The sequence below is a fragment of the Coregonus clupeaformis genome, unplaced genomic scaffold (assembly GCF_020615455.1).
Source record: "Coregonus clupeaformis isolate EN_2021a unplaced genomic scaffold, ASM2061545v1 scaf0637, whole genome shotgun sequence".
NCBI classification, from domain to species: domain Eukaryota; kingdom Metazoa; phylum Chordata; class Actinopteri; order Salmoniformes; family Salmonidae; genus Coregonus; species Coregonus clupeaformis.
This window is the reverse complement of record NW_025534092.1, coordinates 211420-230000: the sequence shown is the minus strand read 5'-3', so window position 1 is coordinate 230000 and position 18581 is coordinate 211420. Positions and strand designations below refer to the sequence as shown.

General features: G+C 51.7%; 1 protein-coding gene across 1 annotated transcript in view; it reads right to left on the bottom strand.

The window, feature by feature from the left end:
* Positions 1–18581, bottom strand: part of LOC121537277 (CUB and sushi domain-containing protein 2-like) — a gene marked incomplete at its 3' end in the record, with an annotated part of 265202 nt that overhangs the window by 51407 nt on the left and 195214 nt on the right. The window contains exons 24-27 of the mRNA XM_045216200.1: positions 7723–7925; positions 7118–7309; positions 2672–2810; positions 186–373 (exon numbers count right to left, since the gene is read on the bottom strand). Coding sequence (XP_045072135.1) covers positions 186–373; positions 2672–2810; positions 7118–7309; positions 7723–7925 — 722 coding nt within the window. The remainder of the gene's footprint in view (positions 1–185; positions 374–2671; positions 2811–7117; positions 7310–7722; positions 7926–18581) is intronic.

Sequence of the window (18581 nt, the reverse complement as noted above, 5' to 3'; positions counted from 1 at the left end):
GCCACAATGCTTTATCTAGCTAATACACAAACCGATGATAACAGTCTATGCTTTTAAGGACAGACGAACCCAAATAAGTAAAGTAAAACACGAAAAAGAAAATCACTCTCAAACGTACCACTACTACAAAATAAACAAAAACAGAGAAGAACTTTACTCCTCCCGCCACGAGGGGGGCGACCTACCTGTGTACTGCAGGACGAAGCCGTTGCTGCTGAGCGATGCGTCACTGCGGAAGGCGAGGAAGAGTGTGTTGGAGCTGCTCTCGATGCGGTCGGGGACGTCAGTACCGTAGAAACTCCCCAGCAGAGGGTGGAGGGAGTCAGGACCATCATAGATATGGAGGAAGTCATAGCTGGGCTCCAGACCGAACCTGAACAACACAGAGAAGGAGAGAGTTGGTTACATTAGAAAAGATACACTACCGGGGTCACTTAGAAATGTCCTTGTTTTCTATGAAAACATACAGTACATGAAATGGGTTAGAATAGGACATATAGCAAAATGCGTAGGAAATGTAGTCATTGACAAGGTTAGAAATAATGATTTTTAATTGAAATAATAATTGTGTCCTTCAAACTTTGCTTTCGTCAAAGAATCCTCCATTTGCAGCAATTACAGCCTTGCAGACCTTTGGCATTCTAGTTGTCAATTTGTTGCGGTAATCTGAAGAGATTTCACCCCATGCTTCCTGAAGCACCTCCCACAAGTTGGATTGGCTTGATGGGCACTTCTTACGTAACATACGGTCAAGCTGCTTCCACAACAGCTCAATAGGGTTGAGATCCGGTGACTGTGCTGGCCACTCCATTATAGACAGAATACCATCTGACTGCTTCTTCCCTAAATAGTTCTTGCATAGTTTGGAGCTGTGCTTTGGGTCACTGTCCTGCTGTAGGAGGAAATTGGTTCCAATCAAGCGCCGTCCACAGGGTATGGCATGGCATTGCAAAATGGAGTGATAGCCTTCCTTCTTCAAGATCCCTTTTACCCTGAACAAATCTCCCACTTTACCACCACCAAAGCACCCCCAGACCATCACATTGCCTCCACCATGCTTGACAGATGGCATCAAGCACTCCTCCAGCATCTTTTCATTTGGTCTGCATCTCACAAATGTTCTTCTTTGTGATCCGAACACCTCAAACTTCGATTTGTCTGTCCATAACACTTTTTTCCAATCTTCCTCTGTCCAGTGTCTGTGTTCTTTTGCCCATCTTATACTTGTCTTTTTATTGGCCAGTCTGAGATATGTATTTTTCTTTGCAACTCTGCCTAGAAGGTCAGCATCCCAGAGTTGCCTCTTCACTGTTGACGTTGAGACAGGTGTTTTGTGGTTACTATTTAATGAAGCTGCCAGTTGAGGACCTGTGAGGCGGCTGTTTCTCAAACTAGACACTCTAATGTATTTGTCCTCTTGCTCAGTTGTGCACCGGGGCCTCCCACTCCTCTTTCTATTCTGGTTAGAGCCAGTTTGCGCTGTTCTGTGAAGGGAGTAGTACACAGCGTTGTACGAGATCTTCAGTTTCTTGGCAATTTTTTGCATGGAATAGCCTTCATTTCTCAGAACAAGAATAGACTGACGAGTTTCAGAAAAAAAGTTATTTATTTTTAGCTTGTAATCGAACCCACAATTGCTGATGCTCCAGATACTCAACTAGTCTCAAGAAGGCCAGTTTTATTGCTTCTTTAATCAGCACAACAGTTTTCAGCTGTGCTAACATAATTGCAAAAGGGTTTTCTAATGATCAATTAGACTTTTAAAATGATAAACTTGGATTAGCAAACACAACGTGCCATTGGAACACAGGAATGATCGTTGCTGATAATGGGCCTCTGTATGCCTATGTAGATATTCCATTAAAAACACAGCCGTTTCCAGGTACAATAGCCATTTACAACATTAACAATGTCTACACTGTATTTCTGATCAATTTGATGTTTTTTAATGGACAAAAAAAATGCTTTTCTTTCAAAAACAAGGACATTTCTAAGTGACCCAAAACTTTGAACGGTAGTGTAATTGTGTCAGGAATTGGGTAAGGAGCATTCTAGACCATATGAACTAACCAGGGAATAACGTGGGTAAGGAGAATTCTAGACCATATGAACTGACCAGGGAATAACGTGGGTAAGGAGTATTCTAGACCATATGAACTGACCAGGGAATAACGTGGGTAAGGAGTATTCTAGACCATATGAACTGACCAGGGAATAACGTGGGTAAGGAGTATTCTAGACCATATGAACTGACCAGGGAATAACGTGGGTAAGGAGTATTCTAGACCATATGAACTGACCAGGGAATAACGTGGGTAAGGAGTATTCTAGACCATATGAACTGACCAGGGAATAACGTGGGTAAGGAGTATTCTAGACCATATGAACTGACCAGGGAATAACGTGGGTAAGGAGTATTCTAGACCATATGAACTGACCAGGGAATAACGTGGGTAAGGAGCATTCTAGACCATATGAACTGACCAGGGAATAACGTGGGTGCTAATAACTCAGGCACATTGATATTAGTTGACATCAACATTCACACTGTCCATGCATGGGGGACAATCCAAACTTCGACTTGAAGTCTCCCATTGGCATCAATGCATGACAAAGTGAACATTTGATTTGACGTTATGATGTAATTAGATGTAATTAGTGTCATGCTCACTGGTTGAAGTTGAGTGCGATGACGTAGTCGGGGGTGACAGAGACGGTCCAGTCACACTCTCGTCCGTGAGGATACGGCTCGGGGTACTCTGGGGACAGGATCAGCCCAGTGGGGCCCGTCAGGTTCCCCCCACATGGAGCTATGATACAGGAAGAGAGAGGAGAGGAAACACATGATTTACATTTTACGTCATTTAGCAGACGCTCTTATCCAGAGCGACTTACAGTTAGTTAGTGCATACATAATAATTTTTTCATACTGGCCCCCCGTGGGAATCGAACCCACAACCCTGGCGTTGCAAACACCATGCTCTACCAATTGAGCTACTTCCCTGCCTGCCATTCCCTCCCCTACCCTGGACGACGCTGGGCCAATTGTGCGCCGCCCCATGGGTCTCCCGTTCGCGGCCGGCTACGACAGAGCCTGGATTCGAACCAGGATCTCTAATGGCACAGCTAGCACTGCGATGCAGTGCCTTAGACCACTGCGCCACTCGGGAGACGATGGTCATGATGATACAGGAAGAGAGAGGAGAGGAAACATGATGATACAGGGAGAGAGAGGAGAGGAAATATGATGATACAGGGAGAGAGGGGAGAGGAAATATGATGATACAGGGAGAGAGAGGAAACATGATGATACAGGGAGAGAGGGGAGAGGAAACATGATGATACAGGGAGAGAGAGGAGACATGATGATACAGGGAGAGAGGGGAGAGGCAACATGATGATACAGGGAGAGAGGGGAGAGGAAACATGATGATATAGGGAGAGAGGGGAGAGGAAACATGATGATACAGGGAGAGAGGGGAGAGGAAACATGATGATATAGGGAGAGAGAGGAAACATGATGATACAGGGAGAGAGAGGAGACATGATGATACAGGGAGAGAGGAGAGGAAACATGATGATACAGGGAGAGAGAGGAGACATGATGATACAGAGAGAGAGAGGAGAGGAAATATGATGATACAGGGAGAGAGAGGAGAGGAAACATGATGATACAAGGAGAGAGAGGAGACATGATGATACAGGGAGAGAGAGGAGACATGATGATACAGGGAGAGAGGAGAGGAAACATGATGATACAGGGAGAGAGAGGAGAGGAAACATGATGATACAGGGAGAGAGGGGAGAGGCAACATGATGATACAGGGAGAGAGAGGAGAGGAAAGATGATGATACAGGGAGAGAGAGGAGAGGCAACATGATGATACAGGGAGAGAGGAGAGGAAACATGATGATACAGGGAGAGAGAGGAGAGGCAACATGATGATACAGGGAGAGAGAGGAGACATGATGATACAGGGAGAGAGAGGAGACATGATGATACAGGGAGAGAGGAGAGGAAACATGATGATACAGGGAGAGAGGAGAGGAAACATGATGATATAGGGAGAGAGGAGAGGAAACGATGATACAGGGAGAGAGAGGAGAAGAAACATGATGATACAGGGAGAGAGAGGAGAGGAAACATGATGATACAGGGAGAGAGAGGAGAGGAAACATGATGATACAGGGAGAGAGAGAGGAGAGGAAACATGATGATACAGGGAGAGAAAGGAGAGGAAACATGATGATACAGGGAGAGAGAGGAAACATGATGATACAGGGAGAGAGAGGAAAGGAAACATGATGATACAGGGAGAGAGAGGAGAGGAAACATGATGATACAGGGAGAGAGAGGAAACATGATGATACAGGGAGAGAGAGGAGACATGATGATACAGGGAGAGAGAGGAAACATGATGATACAGGGAGAGAGAGGAAACATGATGATACAGGGAGAGAGAGGAAACATGATGATACAGGGAGAGAGAGGAGAGGAAACATGAGAAGTAGAGGCTGATAAAGAGAACAAGATCACATTATAAAGTCTTTCCAATGATGTAGGAACAGTAAGGCACTGAAGAACCCATTTACCTGCTGAATCATACTTTCACAATCCTCGTCACCAGGCTAATCTGCTAACACATAGCAGACAGCTAGATGAGATTAAACTGTCACTAACTTCTGTGGGCATGTGGTTTTCCTATTGAGCTAAAAATAAAATATGCATTGTGGTGGGCTAAATCACCTGACATCTCCTATATGGATAACTGACTAAATCACTGCAGGACCCAATCCCTTGGCTTCATGTGCTGAATTCTATTACCATAGCTAGCTCTAGCTTCTGAGGGTTTGTGGTTTGCTATCGAGCCAAACAGACTCCTGCGTGTATGCTGTATTGGGGTAAGTCACTAAAGAACTCCTTTGTGGATGGGACCCAAACTGTATTTGACCAAGTCAGTGTAGTCAGAGCCCATATAATATATTTGGCTAAGTCAATAAAGGTGCCATTAAGCGGTTCAACAGTATTGAGACTCCGCTAATGCCTGTCGACATTAAACCCTGTTAGGTTTTCACCTGTGAACCTTTTGGAGCCAGGAACACCCACGACTCATGACCTGCTCCCTCTGTTTGTGTTTTCAAAGGAACGTTCAAACGAATTAATCCTGGCCCTAATTAAACAAGGAAGCTAATTACAATGTATTAATTGCTGTTGTTAACTAGCGACTCCCCCTCTCCCCCTCTCTCCATCTCTCTCTCCCCCTCTCCCCCTCTCTCTCTCTCTCTCTCTCTCCATCTCTCTCCCCCCCCCCTCTCTCTCTCTCTCTCTCTCTCTCTCTCCTCTCTCTCTCTCTCTCTCTCTCTCTCTCTCTCTCTCTCTCTCTCTCTCTCTCTCTCCCTCTCTCTCCCTCTCTCTCCCTCTCTCCCCCTCTCTCTCTCTCTCTCTCTCTCTCTCTCTCTCTCTCTCTCTCTCTCTCTCTCTCTCTCTCTCTCTCTCTCTCTCTCTCTCCTTCTGTCTGGGAGGCTGTCTGAGTCTGTCTAGCTGTCACAGAGAGGATCTAAATCACATGTCTCTACTTTGTCTCTGGCTGTGTCCCAATTGCCCCCCCTTATATCTCCATCTAGGGAATAGGTGGCCATTCTGGAGGTAGCCTCTCTGTGGGCTGAGAATCAGACAGCTGACAGATATCCAGGGGACAGACAGACAGACAGAGTCAATTGAGTTTGTTGTCAATGAGGAGGATCTACTTAGGGTTTTATAAAGTAGCTGTGTCAGAAAGTGGTAGAAAATCTACTGGCCGGTATTGAGCTGTGCAGATAGGACGAGTACTGCAAACTAGTTGTGGTTGTAGGAAAGGCTATGTCAGGTAACATAGAAACTAAATGGTATGGCCATCATCTGGAGTACTGTCAGATAACAGATAAACTAAATGGTATGGCCATCATCTGGAGTACTGTAGCAGGTAACAGAGAAACTAAATGGTATGGCCATCATCTGGAGTACTGTAGCAGGTAACAGAGAAACTAAATGGTATGGCCATCATCTGGAGTACTGTAGCAGGTAACAGATAAACTAAATGGTATGGCCATCATCTGGAGTACTGTCAGATAACAGAGAAACTAAATGGTATGGCCATCATCTGGAGTACTGTAGCAGGTAACAGAGAAACTAAATGGTATGGCCATCATCTGGAGTACTGTAGCAGGTAACAGAGAAACTAAATGGTATGGCCATCATCTGGAGTACTGTCAGATAACAGATAAACTAAATGGTATGGCCATCATCTGGAGTACTGTAGCAGGTAACAGAGAAACTAAATGGTATGGCCATCATCTGGAGTACTGTAGCAGGTAACAGAGAAACTAAATGGTATGGCCATCATCTGGAGTACTGTAGCAGGTAACAGATAAACTAAATGGTATGGCCATCATCTGGAGTACTGTAGCAGGTAACAGAGAAACTAAATGGTATGGCCATCATCTGGAGTACTGTAGCAGGTAACAGAGAAACTAAATGGTATGGCCATCATCTGGGGTACTGTAGCAGGTAACAGAGAAACTAAATGGTATGGCCATCATCTGGAGTACTGTAGCAGGTAACAGAGAAACTAAATGGTATGGCCATCATCTGGAGTACTGTAGCAGGTAACAGAGAAACTAAATGGTATGGCCATCATCTGGAGTACTGTAGCAGGTAACAGAGAAACTAAATGGTATGGCCATCATCTGGAGTACTGTAGCAGGTAACAGAGAAACTAAATGGTATGGCCATCATCTGGAGTACTGTAGCAGGTCTTGTTGTGGCAGGTTCAGTTGGAAAACACATTGGGTGACTGGGTGTTACCTGTAGGTAGGTACCGTTGGTACAGACTGGGTTTTACCTGTGCAGGTGGGGGGTTGGGTTAACATGTCTTACCTGTGCAGGTTGGGGGTTGGGTTAACATGTCTTACCTGTGCAGGTTGGGGGTTGGGTTAACATGTCTTACCTGTGCAGGTTGGGTTAACATGTCTTACCTCTGCAAGTGGGGGGTCTGGCTGTGTTCTTACCTGTGCGGATTGGGGGTTGGGTTAACATGTCTTACCTGTGCAGGTTGGGGGTTGGGTTAACATGTCTTACCTGTGCAGGTGGGGGGGTCAGGCTGCCAGAAGAAGCGGCTGATGATCTCTGTGCAGGTGATCTTGGTGGCCCCCTGCAGGACGTAACCGGGATCACACTGGAACAGCACACTGTCTCCAGGCTCCCTGCTGTCCCCACTACGAGTCCCGTTGGCGGGCAGACCGGGGTCGTTACATGACGTAGCAGTGGACACTGGAGACAGAGGGGGAAAGAAAATAATAATCAGATGGTAAGAAGACTGTCTCTTTCCTGCTGTACATAGGCAGTTCTAACTGAATCCTAATTGGAAATATTTTTCCAATTTTTGTACATAAAAAAGTATAATCATTTCTAGGTATGCAGAATAGCTGCTTCAACATATATCAATAAACAATATACATACACTAGAATATCAAAATGAACAGTTAGAATGAAGCTTTTAATAAATGTAGCGTCCATCCAAAACTCCCCCTGGGAACCATTGGCTGTAGCTACAATAAAGATGCATAGGTAACGTTGTGATCGAGTCCCAGCTCTTATACAGAACAATTCATTTAAAAGTTGGTTAACACTCATACATACCCCTTTTCCTTCCATTGCATACAATATATCATTCGACCTCTTACCAGAGAACTGCAGAGCGAAGCCCTGTTTGGAGGTGAAGAAGTCGGTGGTGAACTGGAGGCTGACGGCGTTGAAGGTGCTGTGGGCGTCAGGGGGAAGGGCCGAGCCGCTGAGCTCCCTCAGGAGGACCCCTCCGTCCTGGGGACCGTCCCAGATACGCAACACATCATGGACCTCCTCCGTATGGAATACCAGGAAGTGGAGACTATGGAGAGAGGAAGAGGAGTTAGTCATGGAGGCAACGGGGAGGAGAGGGGAAGTACAGATAGGAAAAACAGAAGAATTAGATAAGATCAAGAGGGGACAATTCAGTGTCATTGAAGAGGGGGGTTTGGAGAGGTGGAGAGGTGGAGAGGTGGAGAGGTGGAGAGAAGAGAGGAGGAGAGGAGGAGAGGAGGAGAAGAGGAGGTGAGAAGAGAGGAAGTGAGAGAAGAGAGGAGGAGAGGAGGTGAGAGAAGAGAGGAGGAGAGGAGGAGAGGAGATGAGAAGGGAGGAGGAGAGGAGGAGGAGAGGAGGTGAGAGAAGAGAGGAGGAGAGGAGGAGAGGAGATAAGAAGAGAGGAGGAGAGGAGGAGGAGCGGAGGTGAGAGAAGAGAGGAGGAGAGGAGGTGAGAGAAGAGAGGAGGAGAGGAGGAGAGGAGGCGAGAGAAGAGAGGAGGAGAGGAGGAGAGAAGAGAGGAAAGGAGGAGGAGAGGAGGTGAGAAGAGAGGAGGAGAGGAGGTGAGAGAAGAGAGGAGGAGAGGAGGGGAGGAGGAGAGGAGGTGAGAAGAGAGGAGTTGAGAGAGGAGGTGGAGAGGAGGTGAGAGAAGAGAGGAGGAGAGGAGGAGAGGAGGAGAGGAGGAGAGGAGGAGAGGAGGAGGAGAGGAGGTGAGAGGAGGAGAGGAGGAGGAGAGGATGTGAGAAGAGAGGAGGAGAGGAGGAGAGGAGGAAAGGAGGTGAGAGAAGAGAGGAGGAGAGGAGGAGGGGAGGAGATGAGAGAAGAGAGGAGGAGAGGAGGAGAGGAGGAGAGGAGGAGAGGAGGTAGAGAGAGGAGGAGAGGAGAGGAGGAGAGGAGGAGAGGAGGTGAGAAGAGAGGAGGAGAGGAGGAGAGGAGGAGAGGAGGTGAGAAGAGAGGAGGAGAGGAGGAGAGGAGGAGAAGAGAAAGGAGGTGAGGAGGTGAGAAGAGAGGAGAAGAGGAGGTGAGAAGAGAGGAGGAGAGGAGGAGAGGAGGAGAGGAGGTGAGAAGAGAGGAGGAGAGGAGGAGAGGAGGAGAGAAGGAGAGGAGGGAAGAAGAGAGGAGGAGAGGAGGAGAGGAGGTGAGAAGAGAGGAGGAGAGGAGGAGAGGAGGAGAGGAGGTGAGAAGAGAGGAGGAGAGGAGGTGAGGAGGTGAGAAGATAGGATAAAAGAGGGAAAAGGAGTGATTGTAAAGAGGAGGAGGAGAGGAGGAGAGGAGGAGAGGAGGAGGAGAGGAGATGAGAAGAGAGGAGGAGAGGAGGTGAGAGAAGAGAGTAGGAGAGGAGGAGAGGAGGAGAGGAGGAGAGAAGAGAGGAGGTGAGAGAGGAGGTGGAGAGGTGAGAGAAGAGAGGAGGAGAGGAGAGGAGGAGGAGGAGAGGAGGTGAGAGGAGGTGAGGAGGAGGAGAGGAGGAGAGGAGGAGAGGAGGTGAGAGAAGAGAGGAGGAGAGGAGGAGAGGAGGTGAGAAGAGAGGAGGAGAGGAGGAGAGGAGGAGAGGAGGAGAGGAGGAGAGAAGAGAGGAGGAGAGGAGGAGAGGGGGTGACGAGGTGAGAAGAGAGGAGGAGAGGAGGTAAGAAGAGAGGAGGAGAGGAGGAGAGGAGGAGAGGCGGTGAGAAGAGAGGAGGAGAGGAGGAGAGGAGGAGAGGAGGAGAGAAGAGAGGAGGAGAGGAGGAGAGGAGGAGGAGAGGAGATGAGAGAAGAGAGGAGGAGAGGAGGAGAGGAGGAGAGGAGGAGAGGAGGAGAGAAGAGAGGAGGAGAGGAGAGGAGGAGAGGAGGAGAGGAGGTGAGAAGAGAGGAGGAGAGGAGGAGAGGAGGAGAGGAGGAGAGGAGGTGAGAAGAGAGGAGGAGAGGAGGAGAGGAGGTGAGAAGAGAGGAGAGGAGAAGAGGAGGTGAGGAGGTGAGAAGAGAGGAGAAGAGGAGGTGAGAAGAGAGGAGGAGAGGAGGAGAGGAGGAGAGGAGGTGAGAAGAGAGGAGGAGAGGAGGAGAGGAGGAGAGAAGGAGAGGAGGTAAGAAGAGAGGAGGAGAGGAGGAGAGGAGGTGAGGAGGAGAAGAGAGGAGGAGAGGAGGAGAGGAGGAGAGGAGGTGAGAAGAGAGGAGGAGAGGAGGTGAGGAGGTGAGAAGATAGGATAAAAGAGGGAAAAGGAGTGATTGTAAAGAGGAGGAGGAGAGGAGGAGAGGAGGAGAGGAGGAGAGGAGGAGAGGAGGAGAGGAGGTGAGAAGAGAGGAGGAGAGGAGAGGAGGGAGAGGAGGAGAGGAGGTGAGAAGAGAGGAGGAGAGGAGGAGAGGAGGAGAGGAGGTGAGAAGAGAGGAGGAGAGGAGGAGAGGAGGAGAGGAGGTGAGAAGAGAGGAGAGGAGAAGAGGAGGTGAGGAGGTGAGAAGAGAGGAGAAGAGGAGGTGAGAAGAGAGGAGGAGAGGAGGAGAGGAGGTGAGAAGAGAGGAGGAGAGGAGGAGAGGAGGAGAGAAGGAGAGGAGGTAAGAAGAGAGGAGGAGAGGAGGAGAGGAGGTGAGAAGAGAGGAGGAGAGGAGGAGAGGAGGAGAGGAGGTGAGAAGAGAGGAGGAGAGGAGGTGAGGAGGTGAGAAGATAGGATAAAAGAGGGAAAAGGAGTGATTGTAAAGAGGAGGAGGAGAGGAGGAGAGGAGGAGGAGAGGAGATGAGAAGAGAGGAGGAGAGGAGGTGAGAGAAGAGAGTAGGAGAGGAGGAGAGGAGGAGAGGAGGTGAGAAGAGAGGAGGTGAGAGAGGAGGTGGAGAGGTGAGAGAAGAGAGGAGGAGAGGAGAGGAGAAGAGGAGGGGGAGAGGAGGTGAGAGGAGGTGAGGAGGAGGAGAGGAGGAGAGGAGGAGAGGAGGTGAGAGAAGAGAGGAGGAGAGGAGGAGAGGAGGAGAGAAGAGAGGAAAGGAGGAGGAGAGGAGGTGAGAAGAGAGGAGGAGAGGAGGTGAGAGAAGAGAGGAGGAGAGGAGGAGAGGAGGAGAGGAGGTGAGAAGAGAGGAGGTGAGAGAGGAGGTGGGAGAGGAGGTGAGAGAAGAGAGGAGGAGAGGAGAGGAGGAGAGGAGGAGAGGAGGAGAGGAGGAGAGGAGGAGGAGAGGAGGTGAGAGAGGAGGAGAGGAGGAGGAGAGGATGTGAGAAGAGAGGAGGAGAGGAGGAGAGGAGGAAAGGAGGTGAGAGAAGAGAGGAGGAGAGGAGGAGAGGAGGAGGAGAGGAGATGAGAGAAGAGAGGAGGAGAGGAGGAGAGGAGGAGAGGAGGAGAGGAGGTGAGAAGAGAGGAGGAGAGGAGAGGAGGTGAGGAGGAGAGGAGGTGAGAAGAGAGGAGGAGAGGAGGAGAGGAGGAGAGGAGGTGAGAGAGAGGAGAGAGGAGGAGAGGAGGAGAGGAGTGAGAAGAGAGGAGGAGAGGAGAAGAGGAGGAGAGGAGGAGATGAGAGGAAGAGGAGGTGAGAAGAGAGGAGGAGAGGAGAGGAGGAGAGGAGAGGAGGAGAGAGGAGAGGAGAGGAGAGAGAAGGAGAGGAGGGAAGAGGAGGAGAGGAGGAGAGGAGGTGAGGAGGAGAAGAGAGGAGGAGAGGAGGAGAGGAGGAGAGGAGGTGAGAAGAGAGGAGGAGAGGAGGTGAGGAGGTGAGAAGATAGGATAAAAGAGGGAAAAGGAGTGATTGTAAAGAGGAGGAGGAGAGGAGGAGAGGAGGAGAGGAGGAGAGGAGGAGGAGAGGAGATGAGAAGAGAGGAGGAGAGGAGGTGAGAGAAGAGAGTAGGAGTGGAGGAGAGGAGGAGAGGAGGTGAGAAGAGAGGAGGAGAAGAGGTGAGAGAAGAGAGTAGGAGAGGAGGAGAGGAGGAGAGGAGGTGAGAAGAGAGGAGGTGAGAGAGGAGGAGGGAGAGGTGAGAGAAGAGAGGAGGAGAGGAGAGGAGGAGAGGAGGGGGAGAGCAGGTGAGAGAAGAGAGGAGGAGAGGAGGTGAGAGAAGAGAGGAGGAGAGGAGGAGAGGGAGGAGGAGAGGCGCAGAGAAGAGAGGAGGAGAGGAGGAGAAGAGGAGAGAAGAGAGGAAAGGAGGAGGAGAGGAGGAGAAGAGAGGAGGAGAGGAGGTGAGAGAAGAGAGGAGGAGAGGAGGAGAGGAGGAGAGGAGGTGAGAAGAGAGGAGGTGAGAGAGGAGGTGGAGAGGAGGTGAGAGAAGAGAGGAGGAGAGGAGAGGAGGAGAGGAGGAGAGGAGGAGAGGAGGAGAGGAGGAGGAGAGGAGGTGAGAGGAGGAGAGGAGGAGGAGAGGATGGGAGAAGAGAGGAGGAGAGGAGGAGAGGAGGAAAGGAGGTGAGAGAAGAGAGGAGGAGAGGAGGAGAGGAGGAGGAGAGGAGATGAGAGAAGAGAGGAGGAGAGGAGGAGAGGAGGAGAGGAGGTGAGAAGAGAGGAGGAGAGGAGAGGAGGAGAGGAGGAGAGGAGGTGAGAAGAGAGGAGGAGAGGAGGAGAGGAGGAGAGGAGGTGAGAAGAGAGGAGGAGAGGAGGAGAGGAGGAGAGGAGGTGAGAAGAGAGGAGGAGAGGAGAAGAGGAGGTGAGGAGGTGAGAAGAGAGGAGAAGAGGAGGTGAGAAGAGAGGAGGAGAGGAGGAGAGGAGGAGAGGAGGTGAGAAGAGAGGAGGAGAGGAGGAGAGGAGGAGAGAAGGAGAGGAGGTAAGAAGAGAGGAGGAGAGGAGGAGAGGAGGTGAGGAGGTGAGAAGAGAGGAGGAGAGGAGGAGAGGAGGAGAGGAGGTGAGAAGAGAGGAGGAGAGGAGGTGAGGAGGGTGAGAAGATAGGGATAAAAGAGGGAAAAGGAGTGATTGTAAAGAGGAGGAGGAGAGGAGGAGAGGAGGAGAGGAGGAGAGGAGGAGGAGAGGAGATGAGAAGAGAGGAGGAGAGGAGGTGAGAGAAGAGAGTAGAAGTGGAGGAGAGGAGGAGAGGAGGTGAGAAGAGAGGAGGTGAGAGAGGAGGTGGAGAGGTGAGAGAAAGGAGGAGGAAAGGAGAGGAGGAGAGGAGGGGGAGAGGAGGTGAGAGGAGGTGAGGAGGAGGAGAGGAGGAGAGGAGGAGAGGAAGTGAGAGAAGAGAGGAGGAGAGGAGGAGAGGAGGTGAGAAGAGAGGAGGAGAGGACGAGAGGAGGAGAGAAGAGAGGAGGAGAGGAAGTAAGAAGAGAGGAGGAGAGGAGGAGAGGAGGAGAGGCGGTGAGAAGAGAGGAGGAGAGGAGGAGAGGAGGAGAGGAGGAGAGAGGTGAGAAGAGAGGAGGAGAGGAGGAGAGGAGGAGAGGAGGTGAGAAGAGAGGAGGAGAGGAGGTGAGGAGGAGAGGAGGAGAGAAGATAGGATAAAAGAGGGAAAAGGAGTGATTGTAAAGAGGAGGAGGAGAGGAGGAGAGGAGGAGGAGAGGAGGTGAGAAGAGAGGAGGAGAAGAGGTGAGAGAAGAGAGTAGGAGAGGAGGAGAGGAGGAGAGGAGGTGAGAAGAGAGGAGGTGAGAGAGGAGGTGGAGAGGTGAGAGAAGAGAGGAGGAGAGGAGAGGAGGAGAGGAGGGGGAGAGCAGGTGAGAGAAGAGAGGAGGAGAGGAGGTGAGAGAAGAGAGGAGGAGAGGAGGAGAGGAGGAGGAGAGGAGGCGAGAGAAGAGAGGAGGAGAGGAGGAGAGGAGGAGAGAAGAGAGGAAAGGAGGAGGAGAGGAGGTGAGAAGAGAGGAGGAGAGGAGGTGAGAGAAGAGAGGAGGAGAGGAGGAGAGGAGGAGAGGAGGGTGAGAAGAGAGGAGGAGAGAGGAGGTGGAGAGAGGAGAGGAAGAGAGAGGAGAGAGAGAGAGGAGGAGAGGAGAGAGGAGAGAGGAGAGGAGGAGGAGAGGAGGTGAGAGGAGGAGAGGAGGAGGAGAGGATGTGAGAAGAGAGGAGGAGGGAGGAGAGGAGGAAAGGAGGTGAGAGAAGAGAGGAGGAGAGGAGGAGAGGAGGAGGAGAGGAGATGAGAGAAGAGAGGAGAGAGGAGGAGAGGAGGAGAGGAGGAGAGGAGGTGAGAAGAGAGGAGGAGAGGAGAGGAGAGAGGGTGAGAAGAGGAGGAGAGAGGGAGAGGAGGAGAGGAGGTGAGAAGAGAGGAGGAGAGAGGAGAGAGAGAGGTGAGAAGAGAGGAGAGAGGAGAGGAGGAGTAGGAGAAGAGAGGAGAGGAGGAGGAGAGGAGGAGAGGAGGTGAGAAGAGAGGAGGAGAGGAGGAGAGGAGGAGAGAAGGGAGAGGAGTGAAGAGAGGAGGGAGAGGAGGAGAGGAGGTGAGGAGGTGAGAAGAGAGGAGGAGAGGAGGAGAGGAGGAGAGGAGGTGAGAAGAGAGGAGGAGAGGAGGTGAGGAGGTGAGAAGATAGGATAAAAGAGGGAAAAGGAGTGATTGTAAAGAGGAGGAGGAGAGGAGGAGAGGAGGAGAGGAGGAGAGGAGGAGGAGAGGAGATGAGAAGAGAGGAGGAGAGGAGGTAGAGAAGAGAGTAGGAGTGGAGGAGAGGAGGAGAGGAGGTAGAAGAGAGGAGGTGAGAGAGGAGGTGGAGAGGAGAGAAGAGAGGAGGAAAGGAGAGGAGGAGAGAGGGGGGAGAGGAGGTGAGAGGAGGTGAGGAGGAGGAGAGGAGGAGAGGAGGAGAGAAGTAGAGAAGAGAGGAGGAGAGGAGGAGAGGAGGTGAGAAGAGAGGAGGAGAGGACGAGGAGAGAGGAGAGAAGAGGAGGAGGAGAGAGAAGAAGAGAGGAGGAGAGGAGGAGGAGAGGCGGTGAGAAGAGAGGAGAGAGGAGGAGAGGAGGAGAGGAGGAGAGGAGGTAGAAGAGAAGAGGAGAGGAGGAGAGGAGGTGAGGAGGTGAGAAGAGAGGAGGAGAGGAGGAGAGGAGGTGAGAGGATGAGAGGAGGTGAGAGGAGGAGAGGAGGAGGAGAGGAGGTGAGAAGAGAGGAGGAGAGGAGGAGAGGAGGAGAGGAGGTGAGAATTGAGGAGGAGAGGAGGAGAGGAGGAGAGGAGGAGAGAAGATAGGATAAAAGAGGGAAAAGGAGTGATTGTAAAGAGGAGGAGGAGAGGAGGAGAGGAGGAGGAGAGGAGGTGAGAAGAGAGGAGGAGAGGAGGTGAGAGAAGAGAGTAGGAGAGGAGGAGAGGAGGAGAGGAGGTGAGAAGAGAGGAGGTGAGAGAGGAGGTGGAGAGGTGAGAGAAGAGAGGAGGAGAGGAGAGGAGGAGAGGAGGGGGAGAGGAGGTGAGAGGAGGTGAGGAGGAGGAGAGGAGGAGAGGAGGAGAGGAGGAGAGGAGGTGAGAGAAGAGAGGAGGAGAGGAGGAGAGGAGGTGAGAAGAGAGGAGGAGAGGAGGAGAGGAGGAGAGAAGAGAGGAGGAGAGGAGGAGAGGGGGTGAGGAGGTGAGAAGAGAGGAGGAGAGGAGGTAAGAAGAGAGGAGGAGAGGAGGAGAGGAGGAGGCAGTGAGAAGAGAGGAGAGAGTGGAGAGGAGGAGAGGAGGAGAGGAGGTGAGAAGAGAAGAGAGGAGGAGAGGAGGAGAGGAGGTGAGGAGGTGAGAAGAGAGGAGGAGAGGAGGAGAGGAGGAGAGGAGGTGAGAAGAGAGGAGGAGAGGAGGAGAGGAGGTGAGGAGGAGGAGAGGAGGTGAGAGGAGGAGAGGAGGAGGAGAGGAGGTGAGAAGAGAGGAGGAGAGGAGGAGAGGAGGAGAGGAGGTGAGAGAAGAGAGGAGGAGAGGAGAAGAGGAGGAGGAGAGGAGATGAGAGAAGAGAGGAGGAGAGGAGGAGAGGAGGAGGGGAGGAGAGGAGGAGAGGAGGTGAGAAGAGAGGAGGAGAGGAGGAGAGGAGGTGAGAAGAGAAGAGGAGAGGAGGAGAGGAGGAGAGGAGGTGAGAAGAGAGGAGGAGAGGAGAAGAGGAGGTGAGGAGGTGAGAGAGAGAGGAGAGAGGAGGTGAGAAGAGAGGAGGAGAGGAGGAGAGGAGGAGAGGAGGAGAGGAGGTGAGAAGAGAGGAGGAGAGGAGGAGGGAGAGAAGGAGAGGAGGTAAGAAGAGAGGAGGAGAGGAGGAGAGGAGGTGAGGAGGTGAAAAGAGAGGAGGAGAGGAGGAGAGGAGGAGAGGAGGAGAGGAGGAGAGGAGGAGAGAAGATAGGATAAAAGAGGGAAAAGGAGTGATTGTAAAGAGGAGGAGGAGAGGAGGAGGAGGAGAGAGGAGGTGAGAAGAGAGGAGGAGAGGAGGTGAGAGAAGAGAGGAGGAGAGAGGAGAGAGGAGAGGAGGTGAGAAGAGAGGAGGTGAGAGAGGAGGTGGAGAGGTGAGAGAAGAGAGGAGGAGAGGAGAGGAGGAGAGGAGGGGGAGAGGAGGGGGAGAGGAGGTGAGAGGAGGTGAGAGAAGAGAGGAGGAGAGGAGGAGAGGAGGTGAGAAGAGAGGAGGAGGAGAGAGGAGGAGAGGAGGAGAGAAGAGAGGAGGAGAGGAGGAAAGGAGGAGAGGAGGTGAGAAGAGAGGAGGAGAGGAGGTAAGAAGAGAGGAGGAGAGGAGGAGAGGAGGAAAGGAGGTGAGAAGAGAGGAGGAGAGGAGGAGAGGAGGAGAGGAGGAGAGGAGGAGAGGAGGTGAGAGGAGAGGAGGAGAGGAGGTGAGGAGGTGAGAAGAGAGGAGGAGAGGAGGAGAGGAGGAGAGGAGGAGAGGAGGAGAGGAGGTGAGAAGAGAGGAGGAGAGGAGGAGAGGAGGTGAGGAGGTGAGGTTGGAAGATGGAAGGAATGAGGCTGACACCATGATTCAACATACTGTATGTATTTTCCCAGTCAACACAACCTAACAATTCACTTTTATAGTCCCAGTCTAGAAAACCTAACCAGAAACAAAAGACAATACTCTCAGCATTCTTCAGTAGCAGACCAGTGTTGGTTAGGAGATATACAGTGCCTTGCAAAAGTATTCACCACCCCCTTGGCATTTTTTTCCTCCTATTTTGTTGCATTACAACCTGTAATTTAAATGGATTTTTGTTTGGATGTCATGTAATGGACATACACAAAATAGTCCAAATTGGTGAAGTGAAATGAAAAACAAAAATAAACAAAAAAATAAATTACGGAAAAGTAGTGCGTGTAAATGTATTCACCCCCTTTGCTATGAAGCCCCTAAATAAGATCTGGAGGAGAGGAGGAGAGGAGGAGAGGAGGAGAGGAGGAGAGGAGGAGAGGAGGTGAGAAGAGAAGAGGAGAAGAGGAGAGGAGAAGAGGAGGAGAGGAGGAGAGGAGGAGAGGAGGTGAGAAGAGAAGAGGAGAGGAGAAGAGGAGGAGAGGAGGGTGAGAAGAGAGGAGGAGAGGAGGAGAGGAGGTGAGAAGTGAAGAGGAGAGGAGAAGAGGAGGTGAGAAGAGAGGAGGAGAGGAGAAGAGGAGGAGAGGAGGTGAGAAGAGAAGAGGAGAGGAGGAGAGGAGGAGAGGAGGTGAGAAGAGAGGAGGAGAGGAGAAGAGGAGGTGAGGAGGTGAGAAGAGAGAAGGAGAGGAGGTGAGAAGAGAGGAGGAGAGGAGGAGAGGAGGAGAGGAGGAGAGGAGGAGAGGAGGAGAGGAGGTGAGAAGAGAGGAGGAGAGGAGGAGAGGAGGAGAGAAGGAGAGGAGGAGGAGAGGAGATGAGAGAAGAGAGGAGGAGAGGAGGAGAGAAGGAGAGGAGGAGAGGAGGAGAGGAGGTGAGAGGAGAGGAGGAGAGGAGGAGAGGAGGAGAGGAGGTGAGAAGAGAAGAGGAGAGGAGGTGAGAAGAGAGGAGGAGAGGAGAAGAGGAGGTGAGGAGGTGAGAAGAGAAGAGGAGAGGAGGAGAGGAGGAGAGGAGGTGAGAAGAGAGGAGGAGAGGAGAAGAGGAGGTGAGGAGGTGAGAAGAGAGGAGGAGAGGAGGTGAGAAGAGAGGAGGAGAGGAGGAGAGGAGGAGAGGAGGAGAGGAGGTGAGAAGAGAGGAGGAGAGGAGGAGAGGAGGAGAGAAGGAGAGGAGGAGGAGAGGAGATGAGAGAAGAGAGGAGGAAGGAGGAGAGGAGGAGAGGAGAGGAGGTGAGAAGAGAGGCGGAGAGGAGGTGAGAAGAGAAGAGGAGAGGAGAAGAGGAGGTGAGGAGGTGAGAAGAGAGGAGGAGAGGAGGTGAGAAGAGAGGAGGAGAGGAGGAGAGGAGGAGAGGAGGTGAGAAGAGAGGAGGAGAGGAGGAGAGAAGGAGAGGAGGAGAGGAGGAGAGGAGGTGAGAGAAGAGAGGAGGAGAGGAGGAGAGGAGGAGAGAGAAGAGAGGAGGAGAGGAGGAGGAGAGGAGATGAGAGAAGAGAGGAGGAGAGGAGGAGAGGAGGAGAGGAGGTGAGAAGAGAGGAGGAGAGGAGGAGAGGAGGAGAGGAGGTGAGAAGAGAAGAGGAGAGGAGGAGAGGAGGAGAGGAGGTGAGAAGAGAGGAGGAGAGGAGAAGAGGAGGTGAGGAGGTGAGAAGAGAGGAGGAGAGGTGGTGAGAAGAGAGGAGGAGAGGAGGAGAGGAGGAGAGGAGGAGAGGAGGAAAGGAGGTGGAGAAGAGAGGAGGAGAGGAGGAGAGGAGGAGAGAAGGAGAGAAGGAGGGGAGGTAAGAAGAGAGGAGGAGAGGAGGAGAGGAGGTGAGGAGGTGAGAAGAGAGGAGGAGAGGAGGAGAGGAGGAGAGGAGGAGAGAAGATAGGATAAAAGAGGGAAAATGAGTGATTGTAAAGAGGAGGAGGAGAGGAGGAGAGGAGGAGGAGAGGAGGTGAGAAGAG